This window comes from Lagopus leucura, unplaced genomic scaffold (assembly GCF_019238085.1).
Source record: "Lagopus leucura isolate 7727_CA_CO unplaced genomic scaffold, USGS_WTPT01 Super-Scaffold_100001, whole genome shotgun sequence".
Lineage (NCBI taxonomy): Eukaryota > Metazoa > Chordata > Aves > Galliformes > Phasianidae > Lagopus > Lagopus leucura.
The window spans coordinates 12,946,599-12,971,049 of NW_024962262.1; the positions used below are offsets into that span (position 1 = coordinate 12,946,599).

General features: G+C 41.2%; 1 protein-coding gene across 4 annotated transcripts in view; it reads left to right on the plus strand.

Moving 5' to 3' along the window:
* The window catches only part of LCP1 (lymphocyte cytosolic protein 1), a 44,981-nt gene extending 20,765 nt beyond the window's left edge, over positions 1–24,216 (plus strand). For all 4 annotated transcript variants that reach the window (XM_042868159.1, XM_042868160.1, XM_042868158.1 and 1 more), the window contains 15 exons: positions 6,458–6,548; positions 8,150–8,301; positions 9,097–9,226; positions 9,845–9,977; positions 10,404–10,485; positions 12,037–12,202; positions 13,783–13,925; positions 15,739–15,834; positions 16,338–16,533; positions 17,818–17,896; positions 18,168–18,282; positions 19,131–19,264; positions 20,211–20,334; positions 21,135–21,259; positions 22,757–24,216. In XM_042868159.1, the coding sequence (XP_042724093.1) occupies positions 6,482–6,548; positions 8,150–8,301; positions 9,097–9,226; positions 9,845–9,977; positions 10,404–10,485; positions 12,037–12,202; positions 13,783–13,925; positions 15,739–15,834; positions 16,338–16,533; positions 17,818–17,896; positions 18,168–18,282; positions 19,131–19,264; positions 20,211–20,334; positions 21,135–21,259; positions 22,757–22,889 (1,875 nt within the window). In that variant the 5' untranslated portion in view covers positions 6,458–6,481 and the 3' untranslated portion in view covers positions 22,890–24,216. The remainder of the gene's footprint in view (positions 1–6,457; positions 6,549–8,149; positions 8,302–9,096; positions 9,227–9,844; positions 9,978–10,403; positions 10,486–12,036; positions 12,203–13,782; positions 13,926–15,738; positions 15,835–16,337; positions 16,534–17,817; positions 17,897–18,167; positions 18,283–19,130; positions 19,265–20,210; positions 20,335–21,134; positions 21,260–22,756) is intronic.
* Positions 24,217–24,451: the final 235 nt, after the last annotated feature.

Below are 24,451 nucleotides of genomic sequence, written 5' to 3' on the forward strand. Positions count from 1 at the left end.
TTCTGTTGCAGGTGCTCATTTTTTAAAATACCTTTGAGACAGAGACTGTCATTTGTTATGGGCTGAATTGTGAATTCTAACAAATATCGGGGAAGAAGTCTTTGCCATAGCTTCAGAAAGATTCCTGTTTGAATTCCAAAAGTAAACTCCTATCCAGATTGAAACCACTGTGACAGTTTGAATAAATTATATGCTGCTAATGACCCAAGTACGTTTTTACCTTAGGATTTGTAATTTAGTTCAGCATTGTTCAGGAAACTGAAAAAAAAAAACCACCTCATATATGTATGCATCTCTTAACTATTTCACTATCCCTGGAAGTGTTCAAGAAATGTATGCTTAGATACATGGCTTAGTGGGCAATACTGGTGGTAGGTGGATGGTTGGACTTGATGATGTTAGTGGTCTATTCCAACCTTAATGATTCTTTGATTCTATGATTCTGTTTAAATAGGCACTAAGTGCATGATTTGAAAAATAAACGTTTTTAATGAACCCACTCACCTCTTCAAATATATTGCAATTCCTGTTGGTATGTGAGAAATGCATCTAAATGATAAGTAGTTCAAAACCTGATGGTGTTTGCTGATGCTATCCATCATGGTGAGTAGCTGACAAGCTGAATAACTGAGAAGTAAGGAAGAAAGTGCAGAGACATGCTGATTCTGTTTCTTATTCTACATCACTAGCAGAGAAAAAAACTATCAGAAATAAATATCTAGGCAATCTGTTACACCAGTCTACAGTAGAAGGCACCAATGGGACTGTTTGTTTAAGCTAGAGTTGCTACCACAAATTATCACAACCCCAACCTGGCAGTAATTCTGGAGAAATTTAGTGTTAACATTGCTATGCTTCTTGGCTGTGGGTGTATTATGGTTCACCCTGCTGGTGCAGGGACACAAGCACTTTGTTTTTATCAGAGCTGGAACTATAACAGTAGGTACTAATGAATACATGAGAAACGTGCATGGTGGTAACACGTGCAGAGAACATGAAGCTACACTGTGAGGTAAATTCTTCTGAGTTATGCAAAAGAATATGTTTTGTTGACTGTTGACAAGATGGTTTTGCTTCTGTCATTTTAGTTGAAGGGATTCATTTTGGCCAATGAGTGCAAGATGAAGCTTTAAAATTGAGTAAGTTCTAGACAACACTGCTGTGGTGATGACATTGATTCTTCTTTCAGCATGAGATCCACTGAGCAATTTCTGTTTTTCTCACTCCCTGATGAGGCCAATGATATCAACACTTTTCACTGGAAGGAAGACATTTAAAAGAGCCTAACTCGTAGATCTCTCTTGTCTCCTCCTTGGTTGAAAACAGACTGATTCAGAGACGTGATTTGAACAGAAAGGCATGAAAAGAGGTGATAGCAGTGTTAGGGTATATATAGACTTGTGTGCAGAACCTTTCGAGAAAACGATAGAGGGAAATATTTCTGGAGAGGATTGGTGATATTCCCATGGTCAAATAGGAATGAGAAGTGTCTCAAGGATGCAAGAATGAGACAATTAACAAATATGCTCAAAACAGTCCCTACTTCTTTAGATCTGATGCTTCGAATCTATCTTGAGCTTCTGGGCAGCTCTAGGGGCACATCTTTTATTTCTGCCTGTTTTTGGCATTGTTCAGGGTGGGCTGTACATGGGAAGGTTGCTGATATGGTTACTGGTCATATCACTGAAATCAGCAGGAAAAGCAAGAGCTGGGGGTGTACTCCACAACCCTCATAGAAAGGGAGACATTTGTAAGCTGAATCTGTGGGTGTGACAAGGAAGAGAAAAGGGCTGGAGCTGGAGCTGTGAACTGTAATAAGATTACACAATTTTGAGCACGAGAGCTGAGGAGAGCACCATCTTCTGCTTCCCCATGCTATTCTAACAGCTGTATTTTGCAAGAGTGAATTTCTTGATGTTACATCACTGTCAAAAAGCAAGTTTGAAGAGAAGAAGGCAAAACAAAGTAGGGAAATTCTACAACAAGGAAAACATGTAAACCTTTATCTGATCACTCTACAGCTGTTTAGAGGGGACTGTATTATTAACAAGCTGCTAGTGCATCAGTGAAATAAAGCCATCATGGTATAAAGTGACTGGATATTAGCCATTTATTCAACCTTATTGACACAAAATTCAGTTACATTGATTCTGACAATTTAAGTATATGTTTGTGAAATGTAAAGCTGCAGTTTTGGGCTTATGCTGCCTGGCAAATAGGAACACCACCCATTTTTCATCAGCCAATATTCCCTTTGCTCCTCTCTGAGCTCCTCACCAGCTATCCCCTTCGAGGAAGCTGTTCCAACTTGTTCATACTGCTCTTCATATCCACAAGTACCCTTTTGCTTGCATATATCATTCTCTGCACTTTTTCTCTGCATCTGTCTTGCACTGATTTGCAAACAGTTTGGATCAGAGATGTGTACCATCTTCTTGCAGTACCTTGTGCATTATCAGTAACTGGGTCAATTACCCAGAGCTGTTGGATTGATTGTTGCCCTCTTGGGGTGCCCAAGGGATTTCAGTTTGCACTGAGGACAGTGAGGCTCTGAAAGTATTTCACCTCTAGAAGCAAATTACTCTGCTCCTGGCAGATAAAATCAGAAAGAAAATATTGCACCTGATCTCCCACGCCATTTTCCAAAAGCATTTTTCATTTCTATGTGCTCAAATATGCTTTACTTTTAATGATCTAAGCAAGGTACACAGCTTACATGCAGTAAGGAAGCTTTTTAAAAATGTATGTGCTCATTTCTGCCACTGTTTAATGCTTTGGACTTTTATAGCTCCTTTTCTCACTTGATTTCCATATGCTATGGTTTACTGCTTGAACAATTTCAGAAATGATGATGACTTTCAATTTTGTATAACTCAATTGTGCTTTGGAACAGACAATTATGGTTCCTCCAGCACCCAAGTACAACTGATGTGTGGGTGATGTAGGGCACGTTCTCGTCCTGAGCTCATTCAAATTCCCTGCTAAATGGAGCTACATTTGCAAGAGAGTGGGTCATATTGGCCTAAAATGGATATCAGAAGGGTCCACTGCAGCAAAACCCCTCATTCTACTGTCTATTATTAGCATACACAGATGTAAAAATAAGTGCTATTAATAGAATTCTCTGTATTTAACAGATCAAATACGATTGGGAAAATTCCAGGTTATTATGTAATGTTTGTTTTATCTAGAGGTTATAAAACTCTGCAAAAGCAGTTGTCATCATCCTATGGTGCTTCTTACCTATTATGCTATACAACAGTCTTTAATTCTATTAAATGTTATGTTGCAAATTGTACAGTTGTTGCAAGAAGACTGGTCATCTTGTAGTGGAATATGGATTTTCTTGCTGATGGCACTGCAATATTTGTGTGTATCCAGGTATTTCTCATCCAGTCCAAATGCAGCAAAAACATGCAGTTAAAAAACTAGTACTGAGGAATCAAAGACAGGAAAGAGATCAGCATGAAGGAGGAAGACTGTGGATGTCATGGTGATCACATATGTATAACCCATATTGTTAGTGGACCACAGGAGTTTTTCATAGAAAAATAGGATAAAAAAAAAAAGCCGTTTGGTTTAGGTTGGAAGGGAACATCCCCAGCAGGCACAGCTGCCACCCAGCTGGGGCCCCATCCAACCTGGCCTGGAACACCTCCAGGAATGGGGCATCCACAGCTCTTCTATGCAGCTGTGCCAGTGCCTCACCACCCTCTGAGTAAAGAATTTCTGCCTAAGGTCAAATCTAAATGTCCCCGTTTTTAGTTTAAAGCCATTCCCCCTTGTCATATCAGTTACCAGAATGTGGATAAAGTCAGTCCCCTCTCCTGCTTGTAAGCTCCCTTCAAGTACTGGAGGTCCACAAAGAGGTCTCACCACAGCCCTCTCTTTCCCATGCTGAACAAGCCCAATTCCCTCAGCCTTTCTTCATAGGCTGGGGGCCCCAGGCCTGGACTCAGTACTCCAGATGAGCCCTCACAAGGGCAGAGCAGAAGGAGACAATCCCTTCTCTCTCCCTGCTGGCCGCCCCTCTTTTGATGCACCCCAGGATGCAGTTGTCCTTCCAGGCTACAAGTACAAGTGCGCACTGCTGGCTTGTTTCAAGCTTTTCATCCAACAGAACACCCAAGTCCTCTCTTTCCGTAGTGCTCTCAATGAGTTCTTCTCCCAGTCTGTACGCATACCTGGGATTCCCTCGACCCAAGTGTAGCACCTTGCCCTTGGCTTTGTTGAGTTTTATGGGCCCACTCAGCTTGATGTAGTTTGCAAACTTGCTAAGAGTGCCCTCAATTCCACTATGTCATTGATAAAGATATTAAAAAACACTAGCTCAGGATGGACCCACGGTGTCACCATTGATCATCAGCCTCCACCTGGACACAGAGCCCTGAACCACAATCCCCTGTCTGCAGCCATTCAACCTGTTCCTTAACCACTGAATAGACAACACTTCAAATCCATATCACTCCTATTTAGAGATAAGATTGTGGTGTGGAAGCATACGAAAGACCTTGCACAAGTCCAAGTAGATGACATCAGTTGCCCTTCCTTCATCCACCGATGCCATCACTCCATTGTAGAAGGCCACCAGATTGGTGAGGCACGATCTGCCCTTACTTAAGCCATGGTGGCTGTTTTTGATCAGCTCCTCATCTTGCACCTGCCTTAACATCGCTTCCAAGAGGATCTGCTCCATGATCTTCCCAGGCCCAGATGTGAAACTCACCAGTCTGTAGTTCCCCAAATCTTCCTTTCCCCTTTTCTACACGTCCCTTTTTCCAGTCACGAGGGACTTCCCCTGACAGCCATCACTTTTCAAATGTGATGGAGAATGTCCTGGCAACCACATCAGCCAGTTCCTTCAAGACCCTAGGATACATCCTCACAGGCTTGTACATATTCAGCCTCATCAGATGGTCTCAAACTTACTCTTGTCTTAGAGTGGGAAGGATTTTGCTCCCCAAACTCCCACGTAAATTTCCAGACACATATGAGACATGTAGAGCCTGACTGCCGTTGAAGACTGAGTCAAAAAATGTCAAGATAGTCCTCAAATATAAAGTTGTTAGAATCACTTCCAATTTTATATTACTATTACAATAGCAATCATTCATTGTACTGAAAACTTCACAGATATCTGTGGGCCCTGAAGGCAACAGCCTTTGATTATGCTGCATTTCTCTACTTATAGAAGTTGTGAATAAACAGACATTTCTCTGGAAGCTGTATCTAAAATCACAGTGATGAGGCAGCTAAAGCATGATACTACAGGGAGACAGCAGACAAAAAGCCAACCGCATGAAATTGCCTTTGAACAATTTCAAACCCATTTCCATAGTATTCTTCACTGACAGAAGGAATCAATGCATGAATTCAGGAGGATTGAATCTGAAGGCCGTATATGCTGTGCACAGTCCTGTGTGTTTGTAGAGAGCTGTGACAAATCTGTCACTTTTTTATTCTTCCATGAAAATCTTTCTATAAAATTTGGAATCCTAGCAGCCAGAATGCGTTGCTGTTTTCAGTCCTTCAATGTGGTATTTTTTAATTTCTTTTCTGATATATATATATATATATTTTAATTTAAACACTACAACAGCAGCCACTCATTTTCAAGATCAGCTCATGTTTCTGTGTATTCTATTTAAATAGTTGCTTGGTTAATTAATACTTAAAGAGACATAGGACACTGGAGGTGTCTCTCACAAACACAGCATAATAGATTGCCTGTCTCCTGAAAGGTTTCCTCTGTGATGTGAGGGATGGTAGGTGCAGTAAAAAGCAGCAGGGTAGGTAAAGTGTGCATCTTCTGGCAGTGTGGTGAATATTGTGACAAACAGAAGCAAATCTGAATTTCCAGGCACCATTTTTAATAACCCCAATAACTCCAGTCTCATCCTTCCTCCTGGCTTTGAGGCAGGGAAAGACATGACAATTTCTTCCAGCCATGTGTTTCTTAAAGCATTGTCAGCCTTGGACACCGCAGTGGGCAAGTCCCTAAATTCTCCCCACAGCCAGAGCGATGGTCAGCTGCACCCTAGAGCTCAAGGAGTTGGCCAGGGGAGCACACAAGTTATGGCAAATCATGTTTTCAAAGGGAGAACTGCAAGAAAAAGCATAACTTTGTTCTCTTTTCTCCATGATAAAGAAAAGTTAGGGGTAGGGTTGAATTCCAGCAAGGTGGGTATGAGAAAGCTGTTGGGATTTTGAGTAAGCCTTGGCAAAACAAAAGCAGTGGCATGGATTTATATCTCAGATACTCAAGGCTTTAACCCATTGCTCAGTTTTAGGATGCAGGGAGGGACTGATTTTCAACTGCGCTGAGAATTCCGATCCACGCTTCTAACTCAAAGAAAAAAACAAAAATAAGATTTTTCCGTAATGAAAATCCCTCTTTTTCATGATGCTTACAAGCCCAAGGAAGCACCCCATGAGCATGTGTGCTTTCCTCTTGCAGACCTGCACTTTGAAGAGACGAAGCATGGCGTCCACAGCCCACTTCTTGGAGGAGGAGATGGCGGAGCTCCGCGAGGCTTTCAGCAAAGTGGGTGAGTGCAAGAGGCCGTGGGTGTGAACAGCCAACTGGCTGTGGTGAAATGAGCTTCCAGCAGTGCTCTTTTGCTGTGTCACAAACCGCAGAGAGTCTTGCCTGTCCTGGCAGAGCTGCCAGCGAAACCAGAGCACGCCATGCAGCATGCTGCAGGCAGAGCAGCAGATTTTGTGATACAGCTTGGAAACCTGAACAGAAATTCTTAAGAATGCTGCTCACTCCAGGGGAATGATTGGGAAGGGAATAGATTTTTATTTAAATGCAAATTGAGTACCACTTCTGGGGAGGAATGGCCTGGAGGGGACAAATGTGCAAATGGCTACATAATTTGTAATCCCTTTCCTGTGGCCTTTTAAGCCCTGGTTACTTTTCCACTATGTGTTTCCTTTGCAAGGTTCAAAGGTCCCCTCTGCTTTCTTTCCCTTGAAGACATGCGGATTTGCCTGTCCAAATTCTAAGAAGAGGCCCTTGCATTTCTCACTGCTTGCTTACTTTTACCATCAGATCCATCAGCCTCGCTGGGCTGTGTGCTGACCAGTTGTCCTTCCTGCTTCAGGTAGTGATGCTTTCATTTCTGACCACACAGCAGTTCAGGCTGGGAGCCTGAAACACTGAGGTATGCCCTGCGTACCCAAAGTAAAGGCAGGAATGATGCACTCATTACACTTCCTGATGTTTCTTTCTCCAAATCCAGACCCTTTTCTTGACCAGAGATAAATCAGATGCCTTCTGCAACCTGTATTAATCTGAGCTCATTCCTCTTTGCAGCATGCAGCAAGTGGTGGCTGGTTGCAGCTCACCACGCAGGAAACTCACACTCGTTTCTTTGAAGTCACCTCAGGCTCTGCTCTGGGGAAAGAGTTTGCAGAACTCACAGATCTAAAAAAAGTGAATGCAAAAAAAGAAGTAACAATTTAGAATGTATATGTGTAATACTATTGAAATACTATATATAAATATTACTTTATAACAGAAACTCTCCATGCAATAGAATCAGTTTATCTTCTTATTTGTGGAGATTTTCACAACCTGGTGGGGAAGAAAAGGCTATTTAACCCATATTACTCCTAAAATCTTCCCCTGGACCTTGCAGCAGACTCAGCAGGACTGTCTGTGTCAGCACTGTTCCAGAGGAACATGAAGCTTTTTATTTTAAGCATGACCGTTTCCATGCCTCTAATCTCATGACTTCTGATGACATTAGAATCACAGAATCACCAAGGCTGTAGAAGACCTCCAAGATCATCCAGTACAACCATTCACCTATCACCAGTATTTTCCCCTTAAACCATGTCCCTTAGTACAACATCTAAACATTTATTGAACATCTCCAGGGACGGACTCAGTATTGCATCTGATCGATTTTCTTCACTGTACTCTAGGCAGGCTAGTCTTTCCATTTTTGTTTGTTAGATGGTGATTGTAATTTCTTGGGGGATGTAAGTGCCACTGCAGTGATTGAAAATAATGGACTTCTGAATAACAGATCTTTATATGTAACGTATACTTCCTCAGGTGAAATAAAAACAGCAGCCTTCATGTGCAAAAAATTTCATTCAACTGATGGAGAATCTTAAATGTTCATTTTAATCTTTTCAGATGTCAGTGGGAATGGCTTCATCGATGCCAATGATTTAACAGATGTGTTGAAGGCAGCCAACCTCCCTCTCCCAGGTTATAAGGCCAGAGAGCTCGTTCAGAATTTGACAACCACTGAGGATGGCAGGATCAGTTTTGATGAATTTATTACAGTAAGTGGGATGTTATTTCAGAGAATAAATACAGAAAATGAAAAATAAAAGCATACCAACTTCTAAAAGAGTTTGGAATTTTTAATACATTGCATCAGCAGAAATATCATTTCCACAGAAAGAGCCTTTTCCCTGGGTAAACGTTTGTTTTTCCCCAGAATGTTCTAATTATCTGTGATGCTCAGATAATGGTGGTCCCTAGGGCACAGGAGAGCTATGAGCACATCATTTTGCTGAGGTTTTCCCCAGAGGAAAAGATGAGAGGAAGATGTAACTGAACTAGAAATCCTGTAGTTAACTGGGACAAATTAAATGAGTGCAGCTGCATATTGAACTGACAGTATCTTTTGGTTTGGTTAACACAGCAGGATTAATCTTTTTGGTTTTAAGTTGTGGAAAGATAATGCTATGGCTAGATGTCTGTAAGATATTTCAATAAATTGTTTTTTCTCTGTCCTAAACTGGGACAAAATGCTAAAATAGTGGGATTTCCATTGGGGTGGAGAAACAGAGTTTTGCTTGCCTTTTTCTCAAACTGAAACTTTCAAAAGTGCTCCTCCTGCTGACTTCAGCTCCATGGTTTCATGCCATAGATGTTTCTGTTACTGAGCTGATCTTTGTTCATGGCTTTGAAAGTATCAGAGCAGGTACACAGACTTTCTCCCACACCCGCTAAATAACACACAAGCTGTGCTTCTCCACATGTAAAGGAGACACATCTCATGGCCAACGAGCTCATGGTTTTAGCTTAGTTTAATTCTCTGAAAATTTAAAATTTTCTCTTGTGCTTGAAAGATTTTCCAAAACCTGAAGAGTGATGATGTTGCTAAATCATTCCGAAAACAAATCAACAAAAAGGAGGGCATCTGTGCTATCGGTGGGATGTCGGAACAGTCCAGTGCTGGCACACAGCACTCTTATTCAGGTAAGTACAGGAGTCCTGTGCTGGTAACAACCAGGAGTAAACGTCTCCTTCTGTAAATCTGAAACCAAACGGTTCCTGACCTTTCTGCTAGCGTCAGCAAGACCCCACCAGGGCCACTGAGTGTGAAGGAGTATGGGGATTTGAATGAGCTGAAGCCCATTGCACTTGTCATCTCATTTTGTCCATTTTTCAGATTTTCTGCTCTATGGTTGGCTGAGCCATTTATACACCCCCATGCTGGTCTGCCTAACTCAGGAAGACATATATTTGCATTCTCTGATTAAGTTAGGGATGGGCAGTTACACAGCTGTCTGGTTCACTCAGCTGAGTTAGTCATTTGTACAGAATAAATGCTCCCCCCAATTCCCTTTGTGGCAAGACTAAGTTCTGCTCCCTTGCAGCAGCTGTGGTCAGTCGCCCCATACATCCTTCCTCATCTTTCCTTGAGCTTCACAAAGTCATACTTTTGCCTGTCTCCTCAGAGCCCTCTTCCCATAGGGGTTTGTTTTTTGGTCACGCTCAGATTTAGTAGAGTCTTTCTCCCCATGCACGTTTGTAAGTAAAATGATGGTAAATTTGTTGCGTGGTAAACGGATGGGTTTGATGTTGTGTCCACAGAGGAAGAAAAGTATGCCTTTGTCAACTGGATTAACAAAGCCCTGGAAAAGGACCCTGACTGTAAACACGTGGTCCCAATGAACCCAGAAACGGATGATCTCTTCCAGGCAGTCGGTGATGGCATAGTACTTTGGTAAACAATAATTCTCTTTAAAAAGGTTACACTTCTTTCATGCTTATGAGAATTTTTCTTTGCCTCCAGACCTTTCCAAGGAGAAGTCAGTGCAATTTGCCCCCGGTAGTTACTTCTTTCTACTTTTGTTCAAGGACTTTGGGGTTTCATATGAAGTAACATAAGATACTGAGTGCTTTCATGGGAATTTCCGCAAAATAAACTTCTTGTACAACTTCACATTATGGCATTCTTACCCCATGTTTCTAGAACGTGACTCAAAACAACTGCTCGAGTGTGTATGAGTGCACATGCAAAAGGTAGAGAATGACTATGTTTGTTTAGTAACCTCCAGCTCTTTGACTTCTGCTGTAGCGTAGTGACAAAAACTCTATCTGCATGAGTTGTTACTAGTGTATCTCTTGTTGTATTTTCTTGTATTTCCAGTAAGATGATCAACTTTTCAGTCCCAGATACCATTGATGAGAGAACAATCAACAAGAAGAAACTCACACCCTTCACCATACAGGTACAAAAATGTAACAGGATCCCTTGCTTTTCTGCATAGGATGCTCCAACATAAATGCTTAGAGCAAAGGCTGGACTTCATTCTGTCCAGCACAATCAGCCAAAGTTGTCTGTGGCAAACTGAGATGCTCAGATTCACATGGCCAAGTAGAATTATATTTCTGTTTTTTCTTAAGTGTTTGAGTAATTGGACTAAACAAATGTTGTATTTGCACTTAAACCAGTGTATAAATGTTTACCTGGTCAAAGCTTGGGATAACTTTGTGGTAGAAGCCATTTGAAAACAAGAGCAGCTAGACAGACAACATGGTGAAAAATTCGAGGTGGAGGCTGAAAACGTCCTCCCTGGTTACTCAGGCATTGGACTTGAATTCACAACTGCTGTGTTGTAGTCTGATGTCCTCACCCAATATCAGCTGTGGTCCAGGCAGTATTGTGGGCTGAAACGTGCCTGAGATGGAAAAAGAGCCTTTACCTGTCCTTTACAGTCTGTGTCTTTTCACCTTGAAAACTGAATCTTTTCTTTATTTCTATCATCAGCACACAAATACAATTTAAAAATTGGACAAAAAATAAATTTTCACCTACTTAAAGTTTATTACATTTCTCACACAGCAGTACATAGAGAGATACTTTTATATAAACGACATCTGTATAACAGAGTACAGAATATAAATAGATATATGGAATGGATGTGAACCTAACCCAGTTTAGCCCTCAGCTACCCTGATTAGATGGAACATTAGCCAGGCTCAAGTAAGCTCAGAAGCCATTAAATTGGATTTTTATGCTCTATACCACATTTTTCAGTTATAATCGTTTTGGTCAGCAGCATCGCTTAGTGATGCAGCCCAGATCAATCCCTGTCACATGTAGACATGATTCGATCAATACAGCTTCCACTTTAACTTAACCCTTTTACAGCTGTCTGGTGGAGAAAAGATAATTAATTTGAAATGCTCCAATTTTTCCAGGTTATGAGAATTTACTCTGTGTCTCTCCCTGTGTTTTATAGCTAATCAAATCTATCTGTCATGCCAGCAGCAGTGAAATTCATTTGAAAATTGCAAATCTGTGTGAAAAATGGTATTTGCCAGGCTTTTTCATCTGTTTTACTCACCCTGCTCATCAAGCCTCCTTTTTAAATATTGCAGATTTATAGCTCGGATTTACTTATGCCCTTTGTTTTATATGGGAAGGAAGTGGTGAAAGAACATAATGTTCACAAAATATCACTTTTCTTTCTGCCCCTCACTGTGAATTACATGAGCCCTTTGCTTCCCCTGAAAACTCCCAGCCCTGGATTCCACACCCCAATGTCCAAACAGAAAATGTCCAAACAGAAAGGCCTGAATAGTTCTGCCCATGGTTGAAACACGAGGTTAAAAATACAACAGGTTTATTCACACTGATTCCTATGACCATATGCTTTTTGTATACTTTCCCAACTAGCAATTTATTTGTATCTTGGATATTAGGACTTTTCCATAAAGCTGCATTCCTGTATCCTCAGCTCTCCATTATTACATCATTCAGACGTTTTCTTCCCTAGGAAAATCTGAACCTGGCCCTGAACTCTGCTTCAGCCATTGGGTGCCATGTTGTTAACATCGGAGCTGAAGACTTAAAAGAAGGCAAACCTTACCTGGTTTTGGGTCTTTTATGGCAAGTCATCAAAATTGGTCTCTTTGCTGACATTGAAATCAGCAGGAATGAAGGTATGTGTGGCTCTTAGTTTCAGTGCTCTGTTATTATCTCTAAACTGCCTTCTCAACATAACTATTTAAAAAATTGCTTTAATTTAACATTTTATTTAAGTTTTTGTTGTCTTCTTGACTGCTCTCATTTCCCTTGCTCTCCACAAGTTCTGGCACTCCAAGCTGTGTGTAGGCTTGTTTGTACAAAGCCAATTTCATGCTCACTGAGTTGGGAATGATGGTTACATCCAAGCGTCTTGGTGTTTTGGCACTTTAGTCAGTGCAGAATTAATTCTGTCTAAACCTGGGATCAAGGAAATGCTACACTGCATTTTTTTCTTTTGGTGAAACCAGAGCCAAACATCTCCCTTTCTTTGGAAAACTTGATTTATATAATCATGGAATAATTTTGTCTGGAGGTCCTCTGGTCTGTCATCCAACCACCAGCTTACAGCAGGACCAGGACCAGAGTTACCCATTAACTTGCTTCAGTGGAAGGCCTTGCAATTTGTGCATGCAGTCCACACAGCATCTTTTCTTGATGCTGTGTTTGATAGCTCTCTCAGCCTATAGTGGCACTACTGTCCTCCTGTTACCATGCAGATTTCACCTTCTTTGCTTCACCTCTTGTACCTTCTAACCCTCCCATAGCCAGAGGGATCAATTCCTAGAATTCCCAGTTCCTATTCCTTTGCTGTGGAGCAGTAATGTTGAAGCTGGTCATTTTACTGGGCTTAGTGGTTCTCTTCCCATGATGGTATATTTTCCTTTATTTCTCATCTCAGACTTCAGTTTGTCAGAGTAGACAGGCCATTATCACTTTGATTTCATTTTTGGGTTCTCTTTTTCCATGATCGCCTTCCTCCACAGCTGTTGAAGGTGAAATTTCTCCTTTTTGAATGTGGACATTGTATTCTCAGAGAGCTCTCGTGAGCAGCTAGTATGAAGGCAGTAAGGCATCCCAACTTCTATGGGAAATATCTGGGATGGGATAATATCGTGTTTGTTTTTCCCCTGGTCATGTCACGTGGTAGCTCAGATTAGCTCAGAAGACATCTAATACACTCAGGTTGTTCTCATCCTCTGTTGGTAATAAGAAGCTTCTAGCTAATAGCAGGTATTCATATTAATTCCCTAGTGTGTGTCTTTCAACACGGAACTATTGAATTTCACTCCATTTTTGTTACTGAGTACCATCCCATTCTTCCTGTCTGATTTCCTCGTTGTGCACTGTGCTATGCCACCTAGTGAATGTCATCATCATCTTTTTTTTTTTTTGCACATTGCACACTATGTGTGCCAAGAAAAAAAAATAAATCAGACATTAATCCCAAAATCAATCCATGATCGACACCACGAGAATCCCTCTTCCAGATGACTTCTCTCTCTGAGGAACCTGCCCCAATGTTGGTCTCATTATGTAGCAAATTATTTTTCCTCATATCTAATCAGAATTTTCCTTGCAGCTTTTGCCTGTTGCCTATCATCCTGCTGTTGTTTTTATTATTATTATTATTGTTGTTGTTGTTGTTATTTTAAGGTATTCTGTGAACAAGCAAATAATGCGGCATTTACTGTTTTTTTCTTTTGTACATACTTAGCCTTGATTGCTCTTCTGAGAGAAGGAGAGAGCCTAGAAGATCTAATGAGGTTGTCTCCAGAGGAGCTGCTGCTGAGGTGGGCAAACTATCACCTGGAGAATGCGGGATGCAACAAGGTCAACAACTTCAGCTCAGACATTAAGGTATGAAGAACTGTGACCAACAGCAGCAGAACAGCCACTCCATGCCCAAAACCATGTTGTCCAAAGAAGAATCATGTGCTCACAAAATGTCCCTAAGTTCCTCTAGACTTTGGTTTGGAAAGCTACGCAGGCTATCCTAGCCAGACATATATAACTGGGTGTGGGGGAAGAGGATGGAGGTCTTCCAATTCCTCCATTTGATATTTCCTCCAGTACAACATAGGAAGAGTCACTAAGGACACAGAAAAAAAGCATCAGAGAAGATAATAGGAGACTTTGGGAGTGACTCAACATAATTTCCTATTGTAACAGATTTTTGGTTCAGTTGCGTGAAGTTTATCTCAGAATATCTGTAGAGAAGGAAGAGCATGGAGTCTTTTCCATGTTTCCATAGCCTGCCTACTCAAAGGATTTTTACGCCATGTTTACAGTTGGAAAATAAGGTACATATTTGCCTCTTGAAGGCCAAGAGTTCAGTCTCTACGGGCCTGGGGTCCCTAGTACAGGAAGGACATGGAGCTCTTAGAGCAGGTCCAGAGGAGGACCACTGAGATGATGAGAGGGTTGGAGCACCTCTACTATGAGGAAAGGTTGAGTGGAACTGATCTTGTTTAGCTTGGAGAAGAGAAGGCTCCAGGGAGACCTCATGGTGGCCTTCCAGTACTTGTGTAGAAACAGGAGGGGGATCAGCGTTTACAAGGGTGGACAGTGATAGGACAAGGGGGAATGGTCTTAAACTGAGTCAGGGGAGGTTTAGATTAGATATCAGGAGGAAGTTCTTTACACAGAGGGTGATGACGCACTGGAACAGGTTGCCCAAGGAGGTTGTGGATCCCCATCCCTGCAGGCATTCAAGGCCAGGCTGGATGTGGCTCTGGGCAGCCTGGTTTGGTGGTTGGCGACCCTGCACATAGCAGGGGGTTGAAACTGGATGAGCATTGGGGTCCTTTTCAACCCAGGCCATTCTATGGTTCTATGATTCTATGATGCTAAAAGTGTCCCTCCACCTCAATTCTGGTATAAATGCCCACCTTCCAAATACAGTGGGTATAAAGAACTTCTAGGGATAGAAAAATATTTAATAAATGAATGGTATCTGTCATATATCATAAGCATTAAAATTTAAAAAATGAGGTCATCTACATTTTTTAAGAATATTTGTTTGATTAAACAGTCAAGTCCCTCTACACTAACATGCAGTTTTGTTTTCAGTTCTTCTTTGACTTATTTAGAGATTAGATTAATATGTTCCATACAACTTTTGCAAAAAATGTTAACTTCTTGTCTTATCCCTGCCCTTTTGCCTGAAAGAAATGCTGATATTGTTGTTTTCAACTTTTGTCCTAGCAAGTTATGCTTTCTCTTCTATAACTGTTCCAACATTTCTTTGAAATCTGCTTTAAATCTCTGCTTTCTCCTTCTGCATTTCCTTTTATTAAATGCTCAGCAGCCTGACTTCTACAGCATTATAAAGGTATACATTTTCTTATCTCTAGTTTGATGTTCCTACTGAGTCAATTCTTACATCTCTGTTGTTGCTGTCCTTTTTATAAGTGCAACACAGCATTTTTGCCTCATGCTTTTAGCTTTTTGGTAGTGTATACATATTGGCTTAGGGAAGAAGTGGATCTGGCAAACACAGCATAAAATGGGGATTGTTAAGTGCTTCTAGCTTTAGTAATTTAATTATGTAGTCCAATGATTGATGTAATAAAAATGAAGCATGTGTGCACATTGTTCGAGAGAGCGCTGGCACGCAAAACCTGGGCTTTAGATGTAATTTTTCTCCCTTTAATTTCCCTGTCTGTTACAGGACTCAAGAGCTTATTACCATTTGCTGAACCAAGTTGCCCCCAAGGGAGATGAAGAAGGCATTCCAGCTATTACTATTGACATGTCAGGATTAAGGGTGAGATGAGATGAGATGAGATGAGATTTGTTCAGTATTTTCTGTCTTTTACTTGCATTGCTGATCAACACAAAGTTGCACCAAGATAACAAAACAAGAAAACTCAGTGTAGCAACATGATTGTATGTTTCAGAATCCGAATAAATAAATGATGTGTTTTGCTTTTCATTAAATATTCAGAGAGCCAGGGAACAGTTTGGGTTGGAAAGGATCTTAAAGATCAGCTAGTCCAACACTACTGCCATAGGCAGGGACACCTCCTGCCAGGGCAAGTTGCTCAAAGCCCCATCCAACAGTCCTTGATAAACCACTTACATGTAGCAAGTAATAAATGCATTTCTTTGGGAATTTATCCAACCCTTCCGCTTTTTTAGTGTTGTGTAACTAAAACAAACATGGCAAGATGGCTAGATTAGAGGTAAAGCCCATCTGAAGCTTTGGTGTGCTGGGCTGTGCTGGGCTGTGGGGTCATGCTGATGCGGCTCCATTTTTGGCTGGCGCAGGAGAAGGACGACGTGCAGCGTGCTGAGTGCATGCTGCAGCAGGCAGAGCGGCTGGGCTGCCGGCAGTTCGTCACAGCCACTGATGTTGTCCGGGGGAACCCAAAGCTGAACTTGGCATTCATTGCCAACTTGTTCAACAAGTACCCTGCCCTGCATAAGCCAGAGAACCAGGACATCGACTGGAGCTCTATTGAAGGTAAGGAAAATGCACAAGAAGAATGCTTCTGGCCATCTATCGGCAGGATCTTCAGCTCCGAGTTCATGATATGTTGAAGATGAAAATGTCTGAACCTCCCTGGACTGTTGAGCATGCTTCTGAGCACAAAATTATAGTTGATCTGGCATTCCTTTAATCAGGACATAATTTAAGAATATGGTTTTACATAAACCTGTCCTCTCTGGGCTGGGGTCAGGACCATCAATGTGTATATCATTTGCTGAGCTTCACATCCTTCTGTTAGCCCTGTGCTCTGGATCAGGAGTCTCAGCAGCCTCGTCCCTTTTAGTACTTTGGCTCTGAGGCAGGTGGTGCTTCTTGCAGAATAATCACTTGAAAATGCCTTTCTCGGCTCTCACGTTCTAAACCCCCTTAAAGATGCTGCTGAATAAAAGCTTTCAACTTCTAATACTAAGTTTCTGAGGTGTCATCGTTAGAGCCATCATTAAACAAGGCAACAGGAAGTGTATTTTTCCCTTTTTGGTACCATTCAAAGATTTATTTATTTTTTTTTTTTTTATTTTCCTTTGGTGCACAGAGATATAAAACAAAACCCTGAACTGAAAACATCTAAATTGCTTCTTTGGGGTGTGGTCTAATTCTCACTGCACAGCAGTTATTCGAAGATTTTAGGAGAAGGCAGTCCACTATTTGTTTTTGTATGCGATGTGTCTAGTAAATCAGTTGTGCAGTTTGTTACAGCACATTAAAAAACTGTCTGAAACAGTTCAAGTGGCAGTTAAAACTGTTAGTCTTTTGAGAGTCTGAGCTTTATTCTGTGAATCAGCAAAGTGCTTAATCATGTGCTTAGAAGTAAGAAAATACATGGTGTCCATGAAGTCAATGGGACCAGTGTAATAACTGGCTGAGCATGTATTTGATTAAATGCTGGAATGAATGGAAGTGCTGTTTGTTCTAGCATTTATTCAGTGTATGTTGTGCTTACAAAGAGATACTCAGAATAAATCCATAGTTTCAATTATTTTTAAGTTTTTCAAAAGCCTCATAATAAAATTGTTCATGCCACGAGCTCTTGAATTCTTGAAGGTATTTCAAGGCCAATCTACCTAAATACTGTAATATCTAGGGCACAAAGAAATATTACATGCACAGTGCTCTCTTATTTTTCTTGTCAGCCAGTGTCTCACTCTGTTTATGGTTCAGAGCACTGTGAATTCTGAATTATGGTTTCATCACAAGACACTTATTTTACTGGAGTGGTGTGGTGTGAAGGCCTGTTGATTGATAGATCTGTTGTTTTAGGTGAGACAAGGGAAGAGAGGACGTTCAGGAATTGGATGAACTCCCTGGGCGTTACTCCACGTGTAAATCACTTATATAGGTAAGGAGAGGCCTTACACTTCCTTCAGACAATACATGCAGCCAGAAAATTGTTTATAGAAAACATTAAAAAATGTTAGACCTTAATAATATGTATATAAGGTCTAAAAGTATATATATATATATATATATATATATACATATATATAAATATAAATGTATATACACATAATATATACGTTTAGGAAACTAAGTGTATCTCTACTAATGGTTCAGCTGGATACCTTTCTTCATTTATTTGGTCAGTGATCTATCTTTTTTGCTGTTTTCAGTGATCTGTCAGATGCCTTGGTTATCTTCCAGCTCTATGAGAAGATCAAAGTGCCAGTAGACTGGAACAGAGTGAACAAACCACCATATCCTAAACTGGGTGGCAACATGAAAAAGGTACAGAAAGCTGGAATAGCTCCAGTAGCAACGTCTTACCCTAGAAGAATGTCTACAGTATTTCAAGCCACAATACCAGCACCCGTGTTGCCCTCAAGCCCCAAGAACACCACATCACATGATTTTCTTTTGTCTACTCAGTGAATAATTTTTCATCCTGAAAAATAAACGTGTTTGACTCACATTAGCTCCACTGGCAAGTGAATAGGATTGCTAACGTAAAAAAGACTTGACACCTTTTGTATCAATATTTGAAAACTTTAGTCACTTTAGTCACCAACTACATTGTATTTTCAGTGTGAGTCATATGGCACCAGCTTAATTGCTGCTATCCGGACCACTGCCCTCTACATCAAATGAAGACAGTGATGATAAACATTCTTGACCAGGTGCCTCAAGAGCTGATCACAGAGCTGCTGCTAAATACGCAGCTTTCTCCCAGCTGTCTGAGTGAATACCTCCATCCACTTAGGGCAGGGTGATTAATTGACCTGAAATATTGGCTGGGACATTGATCCTTTGTCTCAGCACAGTGCCATGTTGCTGGAGGTACTTATGAGCTGCAGATTCACATTTCCCAGGATAATGTGTTTTATGAGCCCTGATGATGAAGTGTAACGTTTCCTCCTAGGCCGACTCTTATCTTAGTATCTTTGGGATGGTGCTGCCTGCTGGTAGTCAAATACAATCTATATTATCTGTATTATCTGTCAGAAAGGATAGACCAGTTTGCCCGGGAGGATATGGGCTAAGTGATCCAAAGAATGTGCAGTAATAGTGGCTGTCTTGTCAGCCACTTCTTTCTTTCCATATTTTTGAACCTTATTAACTGATTCTGTCATTAACAGCTCGAAAACTGCAACTATGCAGTGGAACTGGGAAAAAACCAAGCCAAATTCTCCCTTGTTGGCATCGCTGGACAAGATTTGAATGAAGGAAACCGTACACTCACACTGGCCTTAATCTGGCAGTTGATGAGGAGGTATGGCAGGCAAATACAAGCTTCAGAGTGTACACACAGCTGCCATAGTAGTAGTTTCCAGATGCTATTAACAAGAAGGATTTACAGGCTACAGCTTTTTCTTTCGTCTGTTTGCAGATAGATGCATAGACAGGGTAACCTAGTTAGGAATGTGATCATGAAGCACATTATCTTGTGGCCAAGGCCATTACATTCAATTCATGCAGAAGATTATTATTGGCACCATCCATATAGCATGAATGAATGTTCATTGTATGGAAGAGAGAGAAACGAGATGAAATGTCTCCGTATTGAGGAGTGGAGAAAATGTACTGGGAACAAAGAACTGAAGCAGAAATTCTGTAACCTGCTACCTGGAGCAGATGCAACCTGGTAGCTCTTTCCATTTTAATTTCTTTGTGTCTGTGTTTAAGAGTCCATAATAAAGTGTAAAGAGACCCAGTGGCTGGGAAGTGAATACAGATTACGTTCTGCAACTTGTGAGTGTATCAGGTGATTAATACAGGGAGGAGGTGATTACTTGCCATCAGTTTGGGATGTCTTTCCAGAGTGTATGCTCTCATATAGGGAAGTGTTTCATATCTGTGTTTATGCGGGACATCAGTTTTAGAAGAGAACAATTAGCTTCTGCCTATAAAGTCAGTGATTATTTTTTAAAACAATAAGAGAGAGTGAGTCATTTGCACTGAGATCCCAGGAGAGGGACCTTTTAGGCATTTTGAGAATCAAAATCTTTTGACACTCTGAAAGCAATGACTAGGGAATTGGGGGTGAATGAGAACCATTAGATGAATTAGCATGTTATAATATATATATTCTCTGAATGTGTGAGGAGTGGGGAGATATTGGGTCTAAGAGGTATATTGGGTTCATGCATTTGATCTGTTTGGGTTTGAGGTTATGGTAGACATTGAACAAAAGCAGATATTCTGGCTTTCCTCTTAAGGTACACTTTGAGTATCCTGGAAGATATTGGTGGTGGAGAGAAGGTGAACGATGAAATCATTGTCAACTGGGTCAATGAAACACTGACTGCAGCCGGCAAGGATTCAACCATCTCCAGTTTCAAGGTACAGATTATTGTTTGAAGTTTGTGCTCAGGACTCTGCTATGCAGTGTGTTTGTGTGTGTTATACACGTGGTGTGAATAGAGGCATATGTATGCATATACTCACACACTACATTGTCATATAATTGAGTACAGTGCAAAAGATAATTTTTCATTCCCTTTTAAAGGCATTTTCAGATCTGTAGATTTTAATCAATGGCCTTTATTATGAAAAGGTAGTAAAAAGATGATATAAACATAACAGAAAGCACTTCGAATGCCATTTTGACACGTGAAATCAAAGTATGGAGTAGGGATGATAGCTGACAAAAACTGCTGTGTTACTGACTATTAAACAGCAACAGTTAGAAGTGATAGTATTAAAAAGAGCAGTACACTAACAATCTGGTAGTACCATTCAGGGCCCTATTTTGCAAGGTGCATGAATTAACTCCAATTCCAAGGAGCTTTCAATTTCCATAATATAGTACCACAAGCTGGGAAACATGCAAGGGATGTAAATTATTAGTTTGCACCAACTGAAGTCCCCTGTCACTCCCTATCAGCAGATTTGCATCACTGAAGTTTCCACCCAGCAAACTCAGAACACTGTCTTGTGATTTAATACTGTCTCACCCATTCAGACAAAAAAAAATCCGTGAAAGGTTTCTGAGTCTGCCTTAGATGAAAAATCATGCTGAGCAGCACTTCATAAAGATCTCACTGGTAAATGAGCTGCTTTTGCTCTGGAGCCTGGACTCTGGCTTTGTGAGAGATATGTCTTCCTGTTCTTGCATCTAATTGTGTTTTTCGTCCATGCAGGATGGCAAAATCAGCACCAGCATGCCAGTCCTTGACCTCATTGATGCCATTCAACCAGGATCAATCAAATATGACCTCCTGAAAACAGAGGATCTTAACGATGAGGAGAAGCTAAATAATGCTAAGTAGGTTCCAAGTGACACAACTCCAGTTAACTCTGTGCTCAGGCTTGCCTGATTGTCTTTGAAACACCTCTGCTGTGCTTCTCATCTGGCACATCCTCAGCTGAGAACCTCCAGAGTTAAAAGCATGAAGGCCAGAAGATAGGCACTAAAATAGGCTATCACTGGAAATGAAGTGTATAATGTCACAATTCCTGCTTTATTGCTCACTTCATGAGATCAAAATCACTTGGCTTCCCAAGCTCCTATTTTGGTTTATTAAATTTAAAACTCTTTTGGAGATAGGGAATAAGGCCAACAATTGTAAGCCAGGAAAACCAGTAATTAGATGTCATGATACTTTGTTAGTCACATACAGGTGGCACAGGCACATGATTAAGGCAGAAAGGGAAGACAGGATTCATGCCTCAAAAGCTGTCTTTTTGGAGTGCAAATGATTTCCTAGCAGGAAGCCATTCCTGAGAGCATCATCTCCTGTCCTTTCAGAGTTACCTGATCACCTCCCAGTCTCTTATCAGTTTAGCTTCTCCTTTACTTTGTGGCAGCTACAAAAGAGAAAAGGATGACTGCAAGGCAATCACAGCTGCAAATATTTATTTTAAAGACTTTTTCCACTGTTCTTTTACCCTCCTTTTTCCTATCATCTGTTCCTTTCTTTCCTTGCCATCCTCTCTGTGATCCTCCTGTACTCCATTTTTTTCATCCTTCAGCTCGTGTTTTCCTCTGACTTTTTTCCTACCTTTCTTTCCCTCATGAGTGTTTCTCTGCATTTGTAAGGTGATTCCACAGATGAATGTGCTCTGCAGTGGAAAGAACCTGGGATTTTTCTAGCATTTTTCTTATACAGAAAAGATACATACCCACAAGAGATCAGACAGTAGTCCTGCAATGCGTGCTCTGAACAGGGGATGGAAAGGTCAGATCACAAATTTTGAGTGGAACTCAAGCAGAAGTCCCTGAACACTGATTTCCAACAACACAGACGTCCACCTGCATCAGCTTTGTGCTTTCCCTCCTTGTGAATTTATTCATGTACAAAAATTGAAAAGTGATAAGAAAAGGAGCAAGACCAGTGTTGTCAGGATAATCTTTCAGAACTATTTGGAGACTAATTGGAGACTAAATGTGTTTCAGACAAGTTTAACCTGTACTGCAGGTAGTCAGTGCTCTAATCTTGAAAGAACATTAGAATCATAGAAATCATGGAATGATTTGAGCTGTAATGGACCGTTAAAGGCCATCTAGTCCAACTCCCCTGCAATGAACAGGGACACCTACAGTTTGATCAGGTGCCCATACTCTGTCTTTTACAAGATATTTAGTGCTTTATGACCAGGGCTCTCATGTCTCTATGGAACAGTTTAATTTTGGTCAACCACTAAGAAAGTTCCCAACCCACTCTAGTATTGATCATGAAAAAATTTTATAACAAAGGGAATATTAATGCTACTGCACTGATACATTTCTTTGTGTGTTTTTCTTCCTCCATTTGCAATGCAGATATGCCATCTCCATGGCAAGAAAAATCGGAGCAAGAGTCTATGCTCTTCCAGAAGACTTGGTTGAAGTAAAACCCAAAATGGTTATGACGGTGTTTGCTTGCCTTATGGGGAAAGGAATGAAGAAAGTTTAAAGCACAAAAGACTTGCACTGATGCCTGGTATTCACCCTTTTGATTCCCTCAAACTGGATGCTCTTCTCTGTATCAAGGAAACATGCAGGGTGCTCATGCTCGTAAGGCATGAATATTATACATGGTGCCAGATCATATGAAAGTCATGTATCCAGAAAATGTTTTATTTCAAAGAGAAATATATGCTTGATTTCTTTGCCTTACTTTCCACTTTGCTAGATATAACCATTTCATATTCCTGAATAAGTTTTCCAGAAGGCATACATACATAACCTCCAAGTAATGGATACCAGGATTGTCTGGCAGAGGTCACCTGGAGGTCTTTGTCTGTGGACATGCAGATGGCTTTTAGGATGATGAAATGTTGTATGCTGCTTTTGCCTGAAAATGTCTTCATGCTTCTGGCAGTGCTTCTGCCATACTTCCTTCAGTTTGCACCAGAGGTTGCAAAATGGGTTTCCTCAAACAACGCAAATATTAGTGACTATATTTTTGGAATGGTAGAATCCTCTTAAGAAATGCTGATGGAAAGAGAAAAGTGTATGGGTCTGCTGTCTGCTGCTGGTATGTGATCTGTGCAGTATCTTTCCTTGCAAGCTCTGCCTCTGCCATCACTGGCATTACTCACAGACTACATTACTGCTCACAGCACCATACTGTACCCCGGTCCTCCAAGAGCAGCTGAGCTCTGGAACCTCTGCAGGGAATGCTCCCCAAAGGATAATTCATTTTCATGCCATAATACAGTTAAAACTTAAGCAGATTGCAAAGCATGATAGAAATGAAAAGCGTGGTAAGCAAACTAAGGGGGTATGCTCAGTTAGTAGCAATAACAAACCAGAGGTAAGAAGTTAACCAAAGGGACATGGAATGTTATATTTATGTACTGAATAAAAATTAAACAGTGAACTGTACAGACTTGCACTCAAAGGGCTGTGGCCCTGATTCAGAAGAGCATTTAAATGTGTGCTTACAAACAAAACACACATTTCAGTGCTTCCCTGAACCCAGGCCAGGATCCTCAGCTGAGCAGCTCCCAGGGCTCTTGCAGATTGCCCCAGCTGAGGACCTCACCCTGTCCATGGATGGCCAACGGGTGTTTGCACTGAATCTCTTCCTTGGCTGAGTCATTTTCTGTCCTGGCCTTCACGTGGATTTTGCTGTGGTGAAATGCAGAAGGAGGGAATTTTGCCTTAATGCGATCCTGTTGATACAGTCTCGTTTTCCTCCTCCCCACCCCTCCAGCCCCTTCAGAATTGCCTTAATAAAGAGCCGATATCCAACGATAGGAGGAGTCTCTCCAAATAAAGTGTTCTACAAAGCCAAACGTGTGGTCTTTGCTGTGAGCAGGGCGTGTGCCGATGGGGAAGCGTGCATCACATAGCTGGAAGGGCGACAGATTTAACGAAGCAGCGCTGCGGCTTCGCTGAGCACATGTGAGCCCTGGCACCGGTGCAGCAGTGCCAGCTAGCCGCAAGATGGCATCGCTCATCTGGAGGTTTAGAGACTGGCAGACGCGAGCTCTGAAAATGCTCTCCTTTGGGAAACGGAGAAAAATTGGG